Below are 16,634 nucleotides of genomic sequence, written 5' to 3' on the forward strand. Positions count from 1 at the left end.
GTCTTTGTCTCTCCTACTACCCATCTCTCTCTTGTTTCAGGCAGCAGTTCAGTACAAATTCCCAAACAGGGCTTGGGTGAACTCTGCTTACATGTTGTCCAAGCTTCTTCTTCTCTCCAGCTTATCTGTCTCTTGCTCTCTATTTTGTCTGGCTCTGGCTCTCACTTTCACTCCAGCTTCACTCTTGATCTCCTGCCATCTATCTGTATGATGCCTGTATGTGTGAGGGGGGTGCTTATGTAGAGCTGAGTCTTCGTGTGAGGACTTCGCCATATGATGCTCTGTCCCCTACCAGAGCACACATGAATGACATATCGTTCATGAGACCATCGAGACCACACTCCGAATCCCTATTCTACTGATCAGGCATGTATGTTCCAAATGCAGCCTCACTGAGTATACCCCTCTACAGTTGTTGTTCAATGCCTCCACATGAGCGACAACCCCACCCACTCCCTCCACACAAGCGACCACCCCGACCTCCCTAATCTCTCCGCCCTTCTGCTCATCTTTGCCTCCCCCCTTAGCCAATAGGGTCCAGGGCACATGGTAAGCACCAATGGGACAGTTTTCCCATCTGTATAAAACTTTTCAGGGGCCTTTGCCAGGTTACACTTTCTGTCAGTCCTGCACTCCAGTTTGCCAGAGAGGAAAGAGCTAGCACAGTGGGCAGAGAAAGGGCTAGAGAGAGAAAGAAGGGGCTTGTCATCTTCAGTTCCAATCCCACACTTCCTCTACAAAGTGGTGGGTAATAATTTCTCCATGCAGTTTTCTACAGTCACATGGTCACCTGGAAAAATCTACAGATTACTGAAGTCTGGCGACCCTGTAGGTAAAGACGTGGTATTTATGTTCTCTGTCTTTTGTTTCCTCTTCTCTGAAGCCTCTTCTGTTCACCAAGGATGGAGAACGCACACATGAAAGAGCCAGATGAGGTTCTAGAATACTTTGGAGTGTGCGAGAACACCGGCCTCACACCTGAGCAGTTCAAGAAGAACCTGGCCAAATATGGCCCTAACGGTGAGGCAAAACTATTGTTGGATGGACAAATCGAAAGACCATGGGATGTATGAGAGGATGTTGATAGGGTATTCGGATCAGAGGATGAGAAGGGGAATATGTGTAGGGGCATGAGTGGGACAAAAATAAAAAAGAGCAAGAGAGAGAGGAAGAGAAAGACACAGAGACGACCAGGAAGCATAGTGGAAAATAAATCTGATTAGATGGTTTTCTTATGATTGGCTGTTGTCTGACCACTACTTTAGTGCCTGAAATCTGTTGAACTTGACATCCTGCTGGTGCACGGGTCAACATGGTTTTTATTCCAAGGTCATAAGCACCAGTGATGCTGGAGAGGCTTATGATTTTTGCAGTTTGAGAATTTTATAAAAGCATCACTGAAAAAGCATGAAGGCAGAGATTTATTTGTGAAACACTTTTAATTAAATGTTTCATGTAAATGTTATAACTGAACTAGAATTGAATTCAGTGTGTCACTACATGTTCAACTCCAACTGGATGTAACAGTAGAGTAGACAGAACACAACTCACTTTGTGTGTCAGATGGCAGCAGGATCAGATATAATATATAAATACACATATAATTGAACCTCCAAGAGAAGGTCAGTCTGAAGTCTAAAAAAATTAATACATGTAAAATTAAGGACATAATGTTCATGTTAATTTCATCTTAGTTGTACAGTAATATGTCGGTCCACAAGAAATGCATCAAAGTTAACAAGGTTGGGCCGTGCAAATAAAAAGTGAGCAAGGAATAATTTAGTTATTGCTTTCTAGGACTACAGTATGCTGGTTAGTCTGATATTAGGACAATTGGTATCTGATACAAAGACTGTTTGATTCATTTAGAATTATTAAAATGATTTCCATACTGTGCCATTTTTAAACCTGGGTAACTACACAATAATTAATATGCCACGGTAATTCCAACATAAACAATTATATGAATACTGTCTATTACATTTTTTATTTTACTATAATTGACCTTCTATCAACCTCAAGCCATGGAAACCCTGCACCTATTACAAGTGTTTGTTTCTAACCTAAATCCTGTACATTTGAACATGGCTGATATTAGTGTTCATGCATAATTTAAAATTTGAACTCCCTTGGAACATAGGAGCAGTGCCAACCTTTAAGTTGAGCTACTAGTTGCAATGTACTGCTAAAAATCTTTTCTATCTTGTATCACTCACAGAGCTGCCAGCAGAAGAGGGTGAGTTCATCTGTTCATCTGTCCACTCTTCTATTTTCTATCACTCCGTTTACTTGCTTACAGCCTGTCAATCACACAATGTCCTTGTCTCGAGTCATCCAGTGACACCTGCCCGCCTACTAACTATATAGTAACTATATAGTATTACCTTGCCTACTCATATGTAATAGAAAAGTCATGGACAGAGTACCCAATATCCCTATTTGTGTAATTCGAGAAAAATTATAGACAAGAGAGGTGTCACTTGTAATACAAACATACAGTACATTCATGCACACACAAACACACACACACTTTCCACTACTATTTCCCTTCATTTGTGATTTCTCCCCTTGCCGTTTTGATCTCAGGTAAAACCATCTGGGAGTTGGTAGTGGAGCAGTTTGAAGATCTGTTGGTTAGGATCCTGCTTCTGGCTGCCTGCATCTCTTTTGTGAGTACAATCTGCACTAGTTGCTACATGAAATTAGTTCATTAAATCATCCCAAACGCATTCAGTTGGTTCTTGATGTCTTAGTTCTGGCTGAGACTAGCTAATTAAAAAAGAAAGTCAGGTACTGAGGTATACTTTTTACACTGAAATGTGTAAGCAGTGTGTATGTCTCTCTCTCTCTCTCTCTCTCTCTCTCTCTCTCTCTCTCTCTCTCTCTCTCTCTCACACACACACCTATTCACAAACACACATTCTCTCTCAAACATGCACACAAACACACGTGCGCACATTCTCACAACCCATACAGTATCAACACACAAACACACACAAAGGACCGCTATGTTCTGCATTTGTTTGGCACTCAAACACTTGTGTTGAGTATTGGGTCAGGTTTCATTTGAATGAATGCTCTCACCCTGACCCATCCAAGGAATGCTTCCACCCCCTATTTTATTTAGCTGTTGTCCTCTGTCTCTCCTCTCTTCCCGTCACCTCTATCTGTGTTCTCTCTCTCTACTTCTCTTTAAAGCTGTTTTGGGGTAGTGAGGGTATACACAAGGTCTTAATCCCCCTCCTCTACAAGCTTTCCTCCATGGCCAGCTGTCATTATGGCCTTAGAAGGGCTGGTGTGTGTGTATGTATGTGTGCATTAGTTTGTGTGTGGGTCTTTGTGCCTGTGTTTGTGTGTGTACATGATGGGAGGGGCACACTTTATTTTAATACGGTCTCAAGCCAAGCTAAGAGATATTGTATCCTTGGACAAAGGTCAGAGATGGAAGGAACGAGGGAGAAGAACAAAAGAGGGGGGTAGGTATAGGGTTGCACAATGTCATTGTTTGTCGCAAAGACAAATGAGAGGACTCGATTGAGAGACATATATGGTTGTGAAAGGGACTGCATAAAACATGCTTCACAAAGTTTTCTTTTGTTTAGACATTTTTTTTGATTGCAAGACAAGATGTTATTATAGAATTACTGTAAGATTGAACTACATACAATGTCAATTACGAAAAACAAACCTTGACTTGGAGTGCATCTTCTGACTAAACAAACAAAAGGAATAAGATAAGAGATGTTAAAGGGTTTACTGAGAGTAATACGAGTAGTATGTTTGGAGCCTTTCTTGAAATGGGATTACGAGGTATAAATTGATAGGTGAGTGGATGTATGAGTTACAGATGGAGAGCTTATGTCTTTGGGTAAGACTGTCCATGCTGTGCTTCAATGAATCAGAACTGATCTGTGTTCATGACAACACTACCCTTTCCTAAATGGAAGTGTTGATAACACGTGACTGAGACACACAAGAACATATACACACTTACACACAGATGCACAGATGGAAGTGTACACACAAATACAATCGCAACCCATAGGGTGGCTTGGTCATAAGCATTTGTCCTACTTGTCCTATATTGTGGTTGCTTAGAGCTATTGCAAGAGTTCCAAGGTGTTCAGTATCAACATGTAAACCTCCATTCTGTCTCCATGACTCTGGGTTTTGTTCTTTCTCTCTTTGTCACTCAGGTGCTAGCTTTGTTTGAAGAAGGTGAAGAGACTGTCACTGCATTTGTGGAACCCTTGGTCATCCTTCTCATCCTCATTGCCAACGCTGTGGTTGGAGTGTGGCAGGTCAGTAAGACGACACACACACCATAAATCAATCATGCCCAATGCCCGCTTAGGGTCAGAATCTTTGTTCTGTACGACACAGGGCACGGAATGATTGGTATGATGTCAGGGACAGGTGAAAGGTGAAATTTTAAGCCCAGGAGTGGTGGGGGTCTGCAGGAGGAGGAGGAGGGCCGGCGGGCCGACCGGGGCTAAATTGTAGACCCATCTTTTAGGGCCACATTGTGGTCCATGGTAAAAATACAGTGGGCTGATCAGGTTACAAACAATCAAAGGGATGTGTGGGGTGGGAGTGGGGGGCAGGTTTGAGGAGCGTGCTGGTGGGGTGGGGGATATTGGCCTTGTTGTGGTCATTTGGAAACTATGCATGAGGATTCACACATCGCCCACTAGTATGTGTGTCTGTTGGGGAAAGGTGAGTGGTGTCTGTGTGCCTGTGTGTCTGTGTGAGAGCTATAAGTGGCAGGAGTGACACTTTACCCTTTGGGGGAGGTTGAGGGTGGACAAAACCCCTGGAGATTATTGTTTCCCTGTTTATCTGTGACAATTCATGTCTGGAACTGTTCCAAGAGGAAACATTAGTGTTAGATCCATAATCTGTCTGCTTCAATGGCAGATTTGTGTTTAGAAATAGAAACAGATTAAATGGTACCAAAGAGAAGCTAAGGTTTTGGTGGGGTTGTTGCCCTGGCAGGAGCGCAATGCAGAGAGCGCCATTGAGGCTCTGAAGGAGTATGAGCCTGAGATGGGGAAGGTTTACCGGGCGGACCGGAAGAGCGTGCAGAGGATCAAGGCCAGAGAGATGGTTCCTGGTGATGTTGTTGAAGTGTCCGGTGAGTTTCCTAGAATAAGGTCCATGAACGTTCCTTGGCAATGGTACCTTCACAATGAACACTTGCACTCTTCCAGTTGATCCTCTTCACAGTTTGCATGTCTACACCATGACTACTTATTGGTCTGCGAGTTCTGCTGTAAGCCAGATGGAGAGGGATTGACCTGGCTCTTAGGAGAGGACGTATGACAACTCTCCTGCCAATGACAATCCATTTACATATATTACATATTTCTAGGTGACGTAGGGCCTCCTTTTTGTTCCAAAGGCAGTGGGTTATGCTTTGATGCTTAATCATGGCTCAGTGTAACGGGAATCCCCTAATTAAGAACCAATAGGATTGTAATAATAACCCTTTCTGTCCATTGGTTGGTTGAATGAGTTTCCTCTAACTCAGTGGCCCATGACACAGTAAGCACAGCCGTCTGTGTGTGACAGAGACAGAGGGAGAGAGAGACACACAGAGAGGAGGAGAAAGGGATATATCAGTTTGTAGTCATTTTGTGTGTGTGACTATGTTGAAAATAGAAAGACTTATAGGAAGTGATTAATACGGAGCCCCTGAAGGGACCTGTGAAAAAAAGGACACTATCGAGAAAGGTTTCTCGTCCGGACGCAGTTTCCGGTGTGTGGATAGTATTACCTATAGCTTCATTGCCTTCATGCAAGACACTTGTATCGTTTACATGTCTGCTACTGTTTTATTATTGACTTGTAGCCTATTTATATAAATGTTATAGGCCTAACACTGGCAAGCATTGTCAGATTTGGTTTAAAGTTCAAACAGCTGTAATTTAGTCCTATTTGAATATGGGACATAAAAATGGGACAACGGGATGACTGGGTTGCTGCTGTAAAGAATAGCTTACTCGTAGTGCTTTAAAAAGGTTGTTTGGGTTGCCATAACTTGTCATGGAAGGGAATTTCAAATCATGCCTAGCATCAGTGGCGATTTGTCTTGGCTTAGGTTACTGAAATGAATTTGTGCAACAGGCAAGGGATCCACCTGAACAATCAATATACTTCATTAAAGCTAACTCGGTTGTGAATCTGACACTACCATGCATAGACTCCAAGTAGCTAGCTACTGTGGTAAACCTGTCTTGTTTTGCAGTGGTTTAGACAGTCTTGCTAAACAGATGATCGGAGTGTTGTTATGGGCTCAAATAAACACTCATTGCTATGTTTTACAACCGGAGGATTGATCGGAAGACTAGAAACCGTTTTGTCAGAATAAAAAAATAAAAACTATGCCTCTGACTGGTTTTGAACCTAAAACCCTTTGCTTACCAGCACAACATCTCAGCCAATTGACCCATTCCCAGGCATGGAATACACAATGTTCAATAACTGCATAATAAAAACAGCTGTTTCTCCAATGGCGAGCATTGTCCAATTTGGTCGAAGTTCAAACAGCTGTAATTCAGTCATATTTCGACATGTCAAGGTGAAACTTTGCATGGTACTTCAGGGGCATGTCACCTTAAAGCCTATTAAGTTTGAACCATCCTTCAAAAATACATTTGATTTTGTGACACAAACATATTGAGGCAATGTGTACATTTACATAAATACACCCCTTTCAGCCATTTTGTATTTGATTCAATTGTCTTAAGTAACATTTTTAAATACGTCAATGATACATATCTGTACCAAATTTCAAGTCAATTTCACCTTTGGTTCAAGAGAATTTTGAAGGTTTTCCCAAATTATCACAGTACAGGAAAATCTATCATGGCGGACCTTATGGGTCCTTGAGGCTTTTTTGTTCCTCATGGAAAATGAGGCATGCACACCAAGTTTCAGAAGAATTGGAGCAATGGGGTGGAAATGCCATCACTTTGAAAATCGGACTTTTGGGCGTGGCCTATGGCGCCCCCTATGGTCCGATGTGGCCCATATTTGGTGTGGGGGTACCCACTTGGATGTAGTATCAATGTGCCAAATTAGAAAATTTATGACCAGGGACTTTTTGAGATATTGGGGCGCAAGGAGAAGAAAAATAATAAGAATAAGAATAAGAATACCAACAATAACAATAGGTTCCCTCCTACCGGAGGAACTTAATAAGAATACCAACAATAACAATAGGTTCCCTCCTACCGGAGGAACCTAATAATAAGAATACCAACAATAACAATAGGTTCCCTCCTACCGGAGGAACCTAATAAGAAGAATACCAACAATAACAATAGGTTCCCTCCTACCGGAGGAACCTAATTAAAAAACTAACAATTCCAATAGGTGCCACAGCAGCTTCGCTACTGCTTGGCCCCTAATAATAATAATAAAACTAACAAAAACAATAGGTGCCTTAGCAGCTTCGCTGCTTGCCCCCTAATAATAATAAAACTAACAAAAACAATAGGTGCCCTAGCAGCTTCGCTGCTTGGCCCCTAAAAAGGTAGAAACACTTCAGGTGTTAACTAGCCTCTCCATGCAGGGTTTTTCCTGGGTCAAAATGCGTCTTCGGTGCTCCAACAAAAAAAAAAATGTGCTTAGCCTATCAAGTTCAAATGAAGCAGGCAGTGTACATGCTTCAGAGTGGCCTACCTTAATCGATAGGCTATATAGGCATTCCCCCCCCCCCTAACTAAACCTATAATTTGGAACAGGTTAATGTAATAGTCTAATAGCTAATGTAATATTGCACATATTTTCGTCCTACTTCCCCTAAAGCAATAAAGGTGTAAAGGACACCTTACACTCAAAGTATGTTCTAAATGGCATAAATGCTGCCAATTAATAATTGACGTAACAACTTATTGTAAATGGTCAGTAGCCTATATAGCCTATCGATTAAGGTAGGCCACTCTGAATTATGTACACTGCCTGCTTCAATTGATCTTGATAGGCTAAGTATTCTGTAGCAAATAATAACAATAAACCCACTTTTTATTCATTAAAACTACTTCAGCATAATAATGCACCTAAAATACAAACCTGAGCAAGGGCAGCAATCGCTATCGAATCAACAGACAATTTAGCTAGCAGGGGAAGAATACAAACAACGAAAATCACCAGTTAACTTGATTTATATTTGCAAGAACTATAGACTTATACAATAACAGGCTTAAATGAACTGACAACATAAGTTATACGACTTACAGTTCTCAAGGACGCACTCACGCAATCTCAACTGCGGTGTGAAGCGTGTGTCCGTGCAATTCTCCGACACGCACTCTAACAATCACTGCTGATAGACGGCCTAAAATTTTGTACAGCCTGATTTTTGATACCGTGGCGGCAGAAATGTAGCCATAGATGAAACACTGCACTATATATTATCATTCCAGGTTAAGAATACCAATGGAGGCTGCGTTGGAAATCGTAAATCAAACTTTTGTCAGCATTTTGAGTGGAAATTTCATTTGCATTTTTACAGGTGTATTCGTGCACGACGGGCTGGCCCTCGCAGTGGAACGACAGTTTAGTGGCCACTCTGTCCATTCGCGCACCTCACAGTTGCGTATTGATCAGACAAGAAGACATTTATCAACTCGATTACTATTATTCAAAACAGAACGAGGGTTCGGCTGTAGCCTACTTGAAACATACTATTGAGAACATATTCGCTGACATGCATTGCACGTGTGATGAACACAGCTTTTTTATTTTCTTCATCGCGGACTTTTTGTCTTTGGCGCTCGGGATATGTCATTGACGCACGGGAAAACGGCTTTGGCGTGCACTAAATTTTCTCTATGCAGGAAAAACCCTGCCATGTGGTCATTAGGAAACCTATTGTTTTTGTTAGTATTCTTATTATTAGGGTTCCTCCGGTAGGAGGGAACCTACTGTTTTTGTTAGTATTCTTATTTGGGTTCCTCCGGTAGGAGGGAACTTATTGTTTTTGTTAGTATTCCTATTATTATTAGGGTTCCTCCGGTAGGAGGAAACCTATTGTTTGTTAGTATTATTAGGTTCCTCCGGTAGGAGGGAACCTATTGTTATTGTTGGTATTCTTATTGTTAGGAATCGAACCGGTAACCTTCAGATTACTAGCCCAACTCCCTAACCGCTCAGCCACCTGACTTCCGGGTTACTGAAATGAATTTGTGCAACAGGCAAGGGATCCACCTGAACAATCAATTTACTTCATTAGAGATAACCATTAGAGTTATCTCTACCATGCATAGACTACAAGTAGCTAGCTACTGTGGTGAACCTGGCTTGTTTTGCAGTGGTTTACACAGTCTCGCTAAACAGATGATCAGAGTGTTGTGATGAGCTCAAATAAACACGCATTGCTATGTTTTTACAACCGGAGGATTGATCGGAAGACTAGAAACCGTTTTGTCAGAATAAAAGATTAAAAACTATGCCTCTGACTGGTATTGAACCTTGATTACCAGCACAACATCTCAGCCAATTGAGCCATTCCCAGGCATGGAATACACAAAGTTCAATAACTGGATAATTAAAAAAAGCTGTTTCTCCAATGGCGAGCATTGTCAGATTTGGTCCAAGTTCAAACAGCTGTAATTCAGTCATATTTTGACATATCAAGGTGAAACTTTGCATGGTACTTCAGAGGCATGTCACCTTAAAGCTTATTAGGTTTGAACCATCCTTCAAAAATACATTTTATTTAGTGACACAAACATATTGAGGCAATGTGGACATTTATATAAATACACCCATTTCAGCCATTTTGTACTTGATTCAATTGCCTTAAGTAACGTTTTTAAATATGTCAATGATACATATCTGTACCACATTTCAAGTCAATTTCACCTTTGGTTCAAGAGAAGAGGAATTTTGAAGGTTTTCCCAAATTATCACAGTACAGGAAAATCCATCATGGCGGACCTTATGGGTCCTTGAGGCTTTTTCCTTTGTTCCTCATGAAAAATGAGGCATGCACACCAAGTTTCAGAAGAATTGGAGCAATGGGGTGGAAATGCCATCACTTTGAAAATCGGACTTTTGGGCGTGGCCTGTGGCGCCCCCTATGGTCTGATGTGGCCCATATTTGGTGTGGGGGTACCCACTTGGATGTAGTATCAATGTGCCAAATTAGAAAAGTTATGACCAGGGACTTTTTGAGATATTGGGGTGCAAGGAGAAGAAAAATACTAATAATAATAAAAATACCAACAATAACAATAGGTTCCCTCCTACCGGAGGAACCTAATAAGAAGAAGAATACCAACAATAACAATAGGTTCCTTCCTATCGGAGGAACCCTATTAATAATAAAACTAACGAATACAATAGGTTCCCTCCTACCGGAGGAACCCTAAATATAGCTGCAAGCAGCAATGAAGGGGCCAAGCATTCTAGAGCAGGACATGGTCTACATGGCACTTGTGCAACAAGCAGGTCAAAACAAGCTATTGCACTCATGCGACATACCCAGTTCGGTTGAAATATCTGTTTGTGTTCAGAAAAAGCAATCATACATAACAATAACAATGATTTTGTTGTCAAAAAAGTTTTAAATAGTTCTTGTATGCATGTTTAAAAAGTATTACAAATTTAAGAATACAAAATTATGTGGCAGACTCAGGGATCGAACCTACAACCTTTTGACTTGAGTACATGCGTCTTCTCCATTACACCACTGAATTCTCTCTTTCGTGTCAGGTTTCCTAAAACAATGATGCAAGAAATCCGATGCGCTGACTATCAGAATCTTATCTACAAAGCAAAATAGTTCTGGCTCTTCTTGAGTAGAAATCCCCTCAGAATCAGAATCAGAAAGGGATTTATTCGCCATGAAAGTTTGCACAGACAAGGAATTTGCTTTGGCAGGAAGGTGCATACAATAAACATATACCTAAAATTTAAATTAGTGGACTAACTATACTAAGGGTACATAAACTAGCAGTACTAAGTGTGATTAGAATAGAATTAAATATACAATAAAATAAAATATAAGTTGCCATAAAATATAAGCTGCCATAAAATATAAGTTGCCATAAAAATACAAATATTACAAAAAATACAAATGTACAAGATACCATGTTGTAATGCAGTGCAAAAAACAGAGTGTTTTAGGCAAGAAGTCATTTGAGTCAGTGTGGTCCCTTGGCCTTGTTGAAGAGGCCAACAGCGGAAGGGAAGAAACTGTTTTTGTGGCGTGAAGTATTGGTCCTAATAGACCGCAGCCTTCTGCCGGAGGGGAGTGACTGAAACAGGGAGTGTCCAGGGTGGGAGGAGTCGGCCACAATCTTCCTCGCTCGCCTCAGGGTCCTCGAGGTGTGCAGGTCCTCGAGGGTAGGCAGATTGCAGCCAATCACCTTCTCAGCAGTACGGATGATACGCTGCAGTCTGCTCTTGTCCTTGGCAGTGGCAGCAGCGTACCAGACGGTGATGGAGGAGGTGAGGATGGACTCAATGATGGCTGAGTAGAAGTGCACCATCATTGTCTTTGGCAGGTTGAACTTCTTCAGCTGCCGAAGGAAGTACATCCTCTGTTGTGCTTTCTTGATGAGGGAGCTGATGTTCAGTTCCCACTTGAGGTCCTGGGAGAGGATAGTGCCCAGGAAGCGGAAGGACTCCACAGTGTTGACTGGGGAGTCACACAGGGTGATGGGGGTGAGTGGGGCTGTGTTCCTCCTGAAGTCCACAACCATCTCCACTGTCTTAAGAGCATTGAGCTCTAAGTTGTTCTGGCTGCACCAGGTCACCAGGTTGGCCGCTTCCCACCTATAATCAGACTCGTCTCCACCAGAGATGAGCCCAATAAGGGTGGTGTCGTCCGCAAACTTCAGGAGTTTGACGGACGGATGACTGGAGGTGCAACTGTTGGTGTACAGGGAGAAGAGCAGAGGAGAAAGGACGCAGCCCTGAGGTGATCCGGTGCTGATGGACCGGGAGTCAGAGACTTGTGTTCCCAGCTTAACGCACTGCTTCCTGTCAGACAGGAAGTCTGTGATCCACCTGCAGGTGGAATCAGGCACGTTCAGCTGGGAGAGCTTGTCCTGAAGCAGGGCGGGGATGATGGTGTTGAAGGCAGAGCTGAAGTCCACAAACAGGATCCTGGCATAGGATGCTGGGGAGTCCAGGTGCTGTAGGGTGAAGTGGAGGGCCATGTTAACTGCATCGTCCACAGACCTGTTGGCTCTGTAGGCAAACTGCAGGGGGTCCAGTAGAGGGTCAGTGATGGATTTAAGGTGTGCCAGCACCAGGCGCTCGAAAGACTTCATTACCACAGAGGTCAGGGCGACGGGTCTGTAGTCATTATGTCCTGTTGGCCTTGGCTTTTTGGGCACAGGGATGATGGTGGAGGACTTGAGACAGGCTGGCACATGGCATGTCTCAAGGGGGGTGTTAAAGATGTAGGTAAACACCTGAGACAGCTGGTCAGCGCAGTGCTTGAGGGTGGCTGGAGAGACAGAGTCCGGCCCAGCTGCTTTGCGGGGATTCTGCCTCTTGAAAAGTCTGTTAACTTCACCCTCCTGAATGGAGAGAGTCGTCACTGTAGAGGGGGGGAGGTGGGAGGCCTCCTGGGTGGGAAGGGGTAGTTCAAGACTGTCCAATTGTCTTTCAAATCTGCAGTAGAACTCATTCAGGTCGTTGGCCAGGCGGGAGTCGTTAGTGGAGTGGGGGGCTCTGGGCTTGTAGTTGGTAATTTGCCTGAGCCCTCTCCAGACAGAAGCAGAGTCGTTTGCAGAGAATTGGTGTTTTAGCCTCTCTGAGTACAGTCGTTTAGCCTCCCTCACCGCCTTGCTAAACCTGTTCTTCGACTCCTTGAAACTGTCTTTGTCCCCACTCCTAAACGCGGCCTCTTTCTCTGACCTCAACCTTCTGAGTTTAGCTGTAAACCAGGGTTTGTCGTTGTTGTAGCTTACCCTGGTGCGTGTTGGTATACAGCAGTCCTCACAGAAGCTGATGTATGATGTCACAGCCTCTGTGAGCTCATCCAGACTATTGGTAGCAGTCGTGAACATGTCCCAGTCAGTGCAGTCCAAGCACGCCCGCAGATCCTCCATAGCTTCACTGGTCCACTGTTTTGATGTCCTCACAGCAGGCTTACAGCGCTTTAGCTTCTGCCTGTATGCAGGAATCAGGTGGACCATGGCGTGGTCAGAGTGGCCCAGTGCTGCTCGGGGGACCGCATAGTATGCTTTGCTGATTGTAGAGTAGCAGTGATCCAAGGTGTTTCCTTCTCTGGTAGGGCATTTGATGAATTGTCTATATTTTGGGAGTTCTTGAGTGAGATTGCCTTTGTTAAAGTCGCCTAGCACAATAACCAAGGAATCCGGATTTTCATGCTCCACACTCAGTATCTGGCTGGCGAGCACACGTTGAGCCTCGTTGACGCTAGCCTGCGGAGGCATGTAGACGCCAACCAGAATGAATGATGCAAACTCTCGTGGCGAGTAAAAAGATCTACAGTTAATAAAAAATTATTCCAGATCAGGAGAACAGTGCTGCAGAATCATTGTCACATCTTCACACCAGCCACTGTTAATGTAAAAACAAATACCACCGCCTTTCGTTTTGCCAGAGAGCACAGGGTCACGATCCGCTCTCAGCAGTTTGAAACCTGCTAGCTGTAGCGCAGAGTCTGGGATCAGTTCACTCAGCCATGTCTCCGTAAAGCACAAAACGGAAGATGAATGAAAGTCTCTGTTTTTCCACACCAGTAGCTGAAGTTCATCCAGTTTGTTGCTCAGTGAACGCACGTTGGAGAGAAATATCCCCGGTAACGCTGTGCGTGCCCCACGCCGACGGAGTCGCACCAGAGCACCGGCTCGTTTGCCTCTCCTACGGCGCTTCGCTGCTAGGACAAAGCCGAGGGTGGCTTTGACTATAATTCCCACTAATTCCGCCGCTGGAAGCAGAAAATTGGGAAGTAAATCCACAGGAGTTGTAGTCCTGATGTTTAGAAGTACTTCTCTAGTTAGAGAACCCCGGAAATCTTGGCAGAACACTGAGTTAACAGACAAAACAAGACAAAAAAGAGCACACCTAACGACCGAGGCAGCCATCATCGGCGCCATCTTGGTTATCATCAATGAAACAGCTACTGTGATGTACCTGGACTCCTTTTTCACTAAACAGATTATCAGCATCATGACAGACTTGAAGGCTGTGGCTGGATTTGAACCTATGACCTTGCACTTCACAGGAGACCATCTTATCCCAGTGAGCTATTGTCAGTGCTGTGACCTCCCGAAGTTAATCTGTGTCAAAAACGGTGAAGATTGGACAAAATTTGAAAGGAGGGGTAGCGAAAAACTTTTTTTAATTACTTCAAAATGGCAGTTGCATAAATTTGGCTGGTATCACAAGTTAACCCTTTGAGTACGTTCTAAATTTCTCGACTGTCCCCCCAGCGTGAGTTCTTTTTGCGCGTGAGTTTGGATCAATCTCAACGTTCCAGAAATTGATTATGACATATTAAAATCGAATTGCTATACAATTTCAGCATTTTCTTGGTTCGCATTTTCCATTGATCTAGTTTGCACCCCGTATTAGTGACAACTAGTCCATTTATTGGTTGTTTTGTTTATCCCGCCTTCTCGTTACGTATTTCTTCCGCTTCAGGGGACTGGCGGAAACCTTCAAAGTAGATATTTTGGCTATGATTCTGGTGACTGAAGTATTTGTATAACTCAAATTATACCACCCATATTTTGCACGATACTGAGATGCAATCATGAACTGTTGTATTTCACGAGGTGATGTTACGTTCTTTGTGTGGTCGGATTATAACGAATACACAATAATTCAGATACATCCAGTCAGTCTAATTTGATTGCTATGCATCGTTTTGTTTTCTTTACCTGGCATCCATCTCGTAAACCTTCTGAGTTGGCAACACAGCCCGTGTTCACAAAATAAGGAAAATAAAACGATGCATTACAATCCTATAGCACGTTATCTGTCTGGATGCACCTGCATTATTTTTGTACTCGTTTTAATCTGACCACACAAACAACGTAACATAGCCTAGTAAATGATCAACAATGTCAACCAAGTTGAGCCATGAAGGCGAAACTGGAAAATGACTCTTGAAAAATGATTATCTGTATATTTAGGAGGTTCCCTATATTTTAGTTTATCATATATGTATGTAATCTATGTTCTGTGTACTTATGTTATGCCAGGTTGTCTTGCGTTGTCTCGTCTTCAGTGCCCAATTTCAGTGCCCAGTCTGACCTTGTGGTGTTCTGTGCACCTGACAATAAAACACTTGAACTTGAAGTATCCCATCCTCTTTGTGTCTTGGGGAATTTGTCACAAATTTCATCTCGTATTGTTGGACCAATTTTATTTACCTAATTCTACTTAGTTGTTGTAGTTGTTTAGGTTATGTCTAGTGAAGGATTCAAAATCTGTGTGTCTATTCCAATATGTAATGATGGTATTCAATGACACAAATCTGTGTTCTAGAAAGAGTGGTCTGGAGTCGCAGAGGTCCGATAATATCAGCTTTAATGCAGCAGTTGGAAATCAACAAGTACAGAGCTCTGGGGTTGTCTACGTTTCCCTACCCGCAACAGAGTTTGGGCTGGTTCAAGAAGTCCAACTGGCTATCTTTCCCTGCCCCAGCGTATCATATACAATGCAATTGAAAACACAAGTATCAAAAAAGGGTTGAGCTTGTTCTCTCGTGCGTCAGGGAGTTGTTCTTGCCTACGCGTCCCACCTGCTCTGGTACCGTCTCCACCCAGATTCAAGGTTGTTTCTGAAAATGAAGAGAGAGACACAAAGAACAGCCTGCTTCCCACACTCAGTGTGAGACCCTATGTTTAAGCCTGAGCACACTTCTAAGTTTCATAACTTTAATAAGCACAATGCATAACTTTAATAAGCACAATATATTCTTTAATCCCTCTTTTGATCTCTGAAAACACCAGAGATCAATCAACATAGCCTGGACCAACCACTGCCTCCTCGTCCTGGTCAGCCAGCCCCAGCAATGGCATTTGGAACCCCGTCTTTGGGTTCTCCACAGCTGAGCCAATGATCTGGTTGCACAGGGACCTGATACACAGGATAGAGCAACAATCCTGTTGATATTGATATAGCCCACTCTTAAGTAAAATAGCGGAAACCTTCTTAGTCCAGTACAATTCTAGTGTGGTCAAGCAGTATCACTCTTGACCTAGTCGTAACCCTCTTTTCCGGACTCTCACATTCGTAGCAATAGCAAAAGGTTCAATGGCCCTTCTCCACCAACTCCTGGAACGTATGACTGGATTCTGGAGCAGCAGAACACATGCTCCAGTGGTACTTCCTTTCCCCAGCACCCTTAGGGCGTGCAAGGTTCTCTCGATGACCTTGAATGTTCCTGTCCATAAATGTACAACAGGCTTCCCCGAACATCTGATGATGTAGTGGGGCAGGTGGGACAGGGTCTTCAAGGGGAAGGGGGGGGCAGACCACTCCTAGGTCTGATGAGGCATAGGGGCAGATGGGGCAGGGTCTCCAAGGGGAAGGGGTAGATTATCCAGTAAGAAAGGGGGGGGACATGGTCTCCAGGGGAATGGGGCCTTAGAACAGGGGTTAGGTAGTCAGACCCGCCGGTCTGACTTGTCCAG

At 43.3% G+C, this 16,634-nt stretch overlaps 1 protein-coding gene across 1 annotated transcript in view; it reads left to right on the top strand.

The window, feature by feature from the left end:
- Positions 1 to 887: 887 nt before the first annotated feature.
- Positions 888 to 16,634, top strand: part of atp2a1 (ATPase sarcoplasmic/endoplasmic reticulum Ca2+ transporting 1) — a 102,675-nt gene continuing 86,928 nt past the window's right edge. The window contains exons 1-5 of the mRNA XM_067230832.1: positions 888 to 1,020; positions 2,219 to 2,236; positions 2,587 to 2,669; positions 4,197 to 4,301; positions 4,996 to 5,134. Coding sequence (XP_067086933.1) covers positions 903 to 1,020; positions 2,219 to 2,236; positions 2,587 to 2,669; positions 4,197 to 4,301; positions 4,996 to 5,134 — 463 coding nt within the window. The 5' untranslated portion in view covers positions 888 to 902. The remainder of the gene's footprint in view (positions 1,021 to 2,218; positions 2,237 to 2,586; positions 2,670 to 4,196; positions 4,302 to 4,995; positions 5,135 to 16,634) is intronic.

Source organism: Osmerus mordax, chromosome 3 (genome assembly GCF_038355195.1).
Source record: "Osmerus mordax isolate fOsmMor3 chromosome 3, fOsmMor3.pri, whole genome shotgun sequence".
Lineage (NCBI taxonomy): Eukaryota > Metazoa > Chordata > Actinopteri > Osmeriformes > Osmeridae > Osmerus > Osmerus mordax.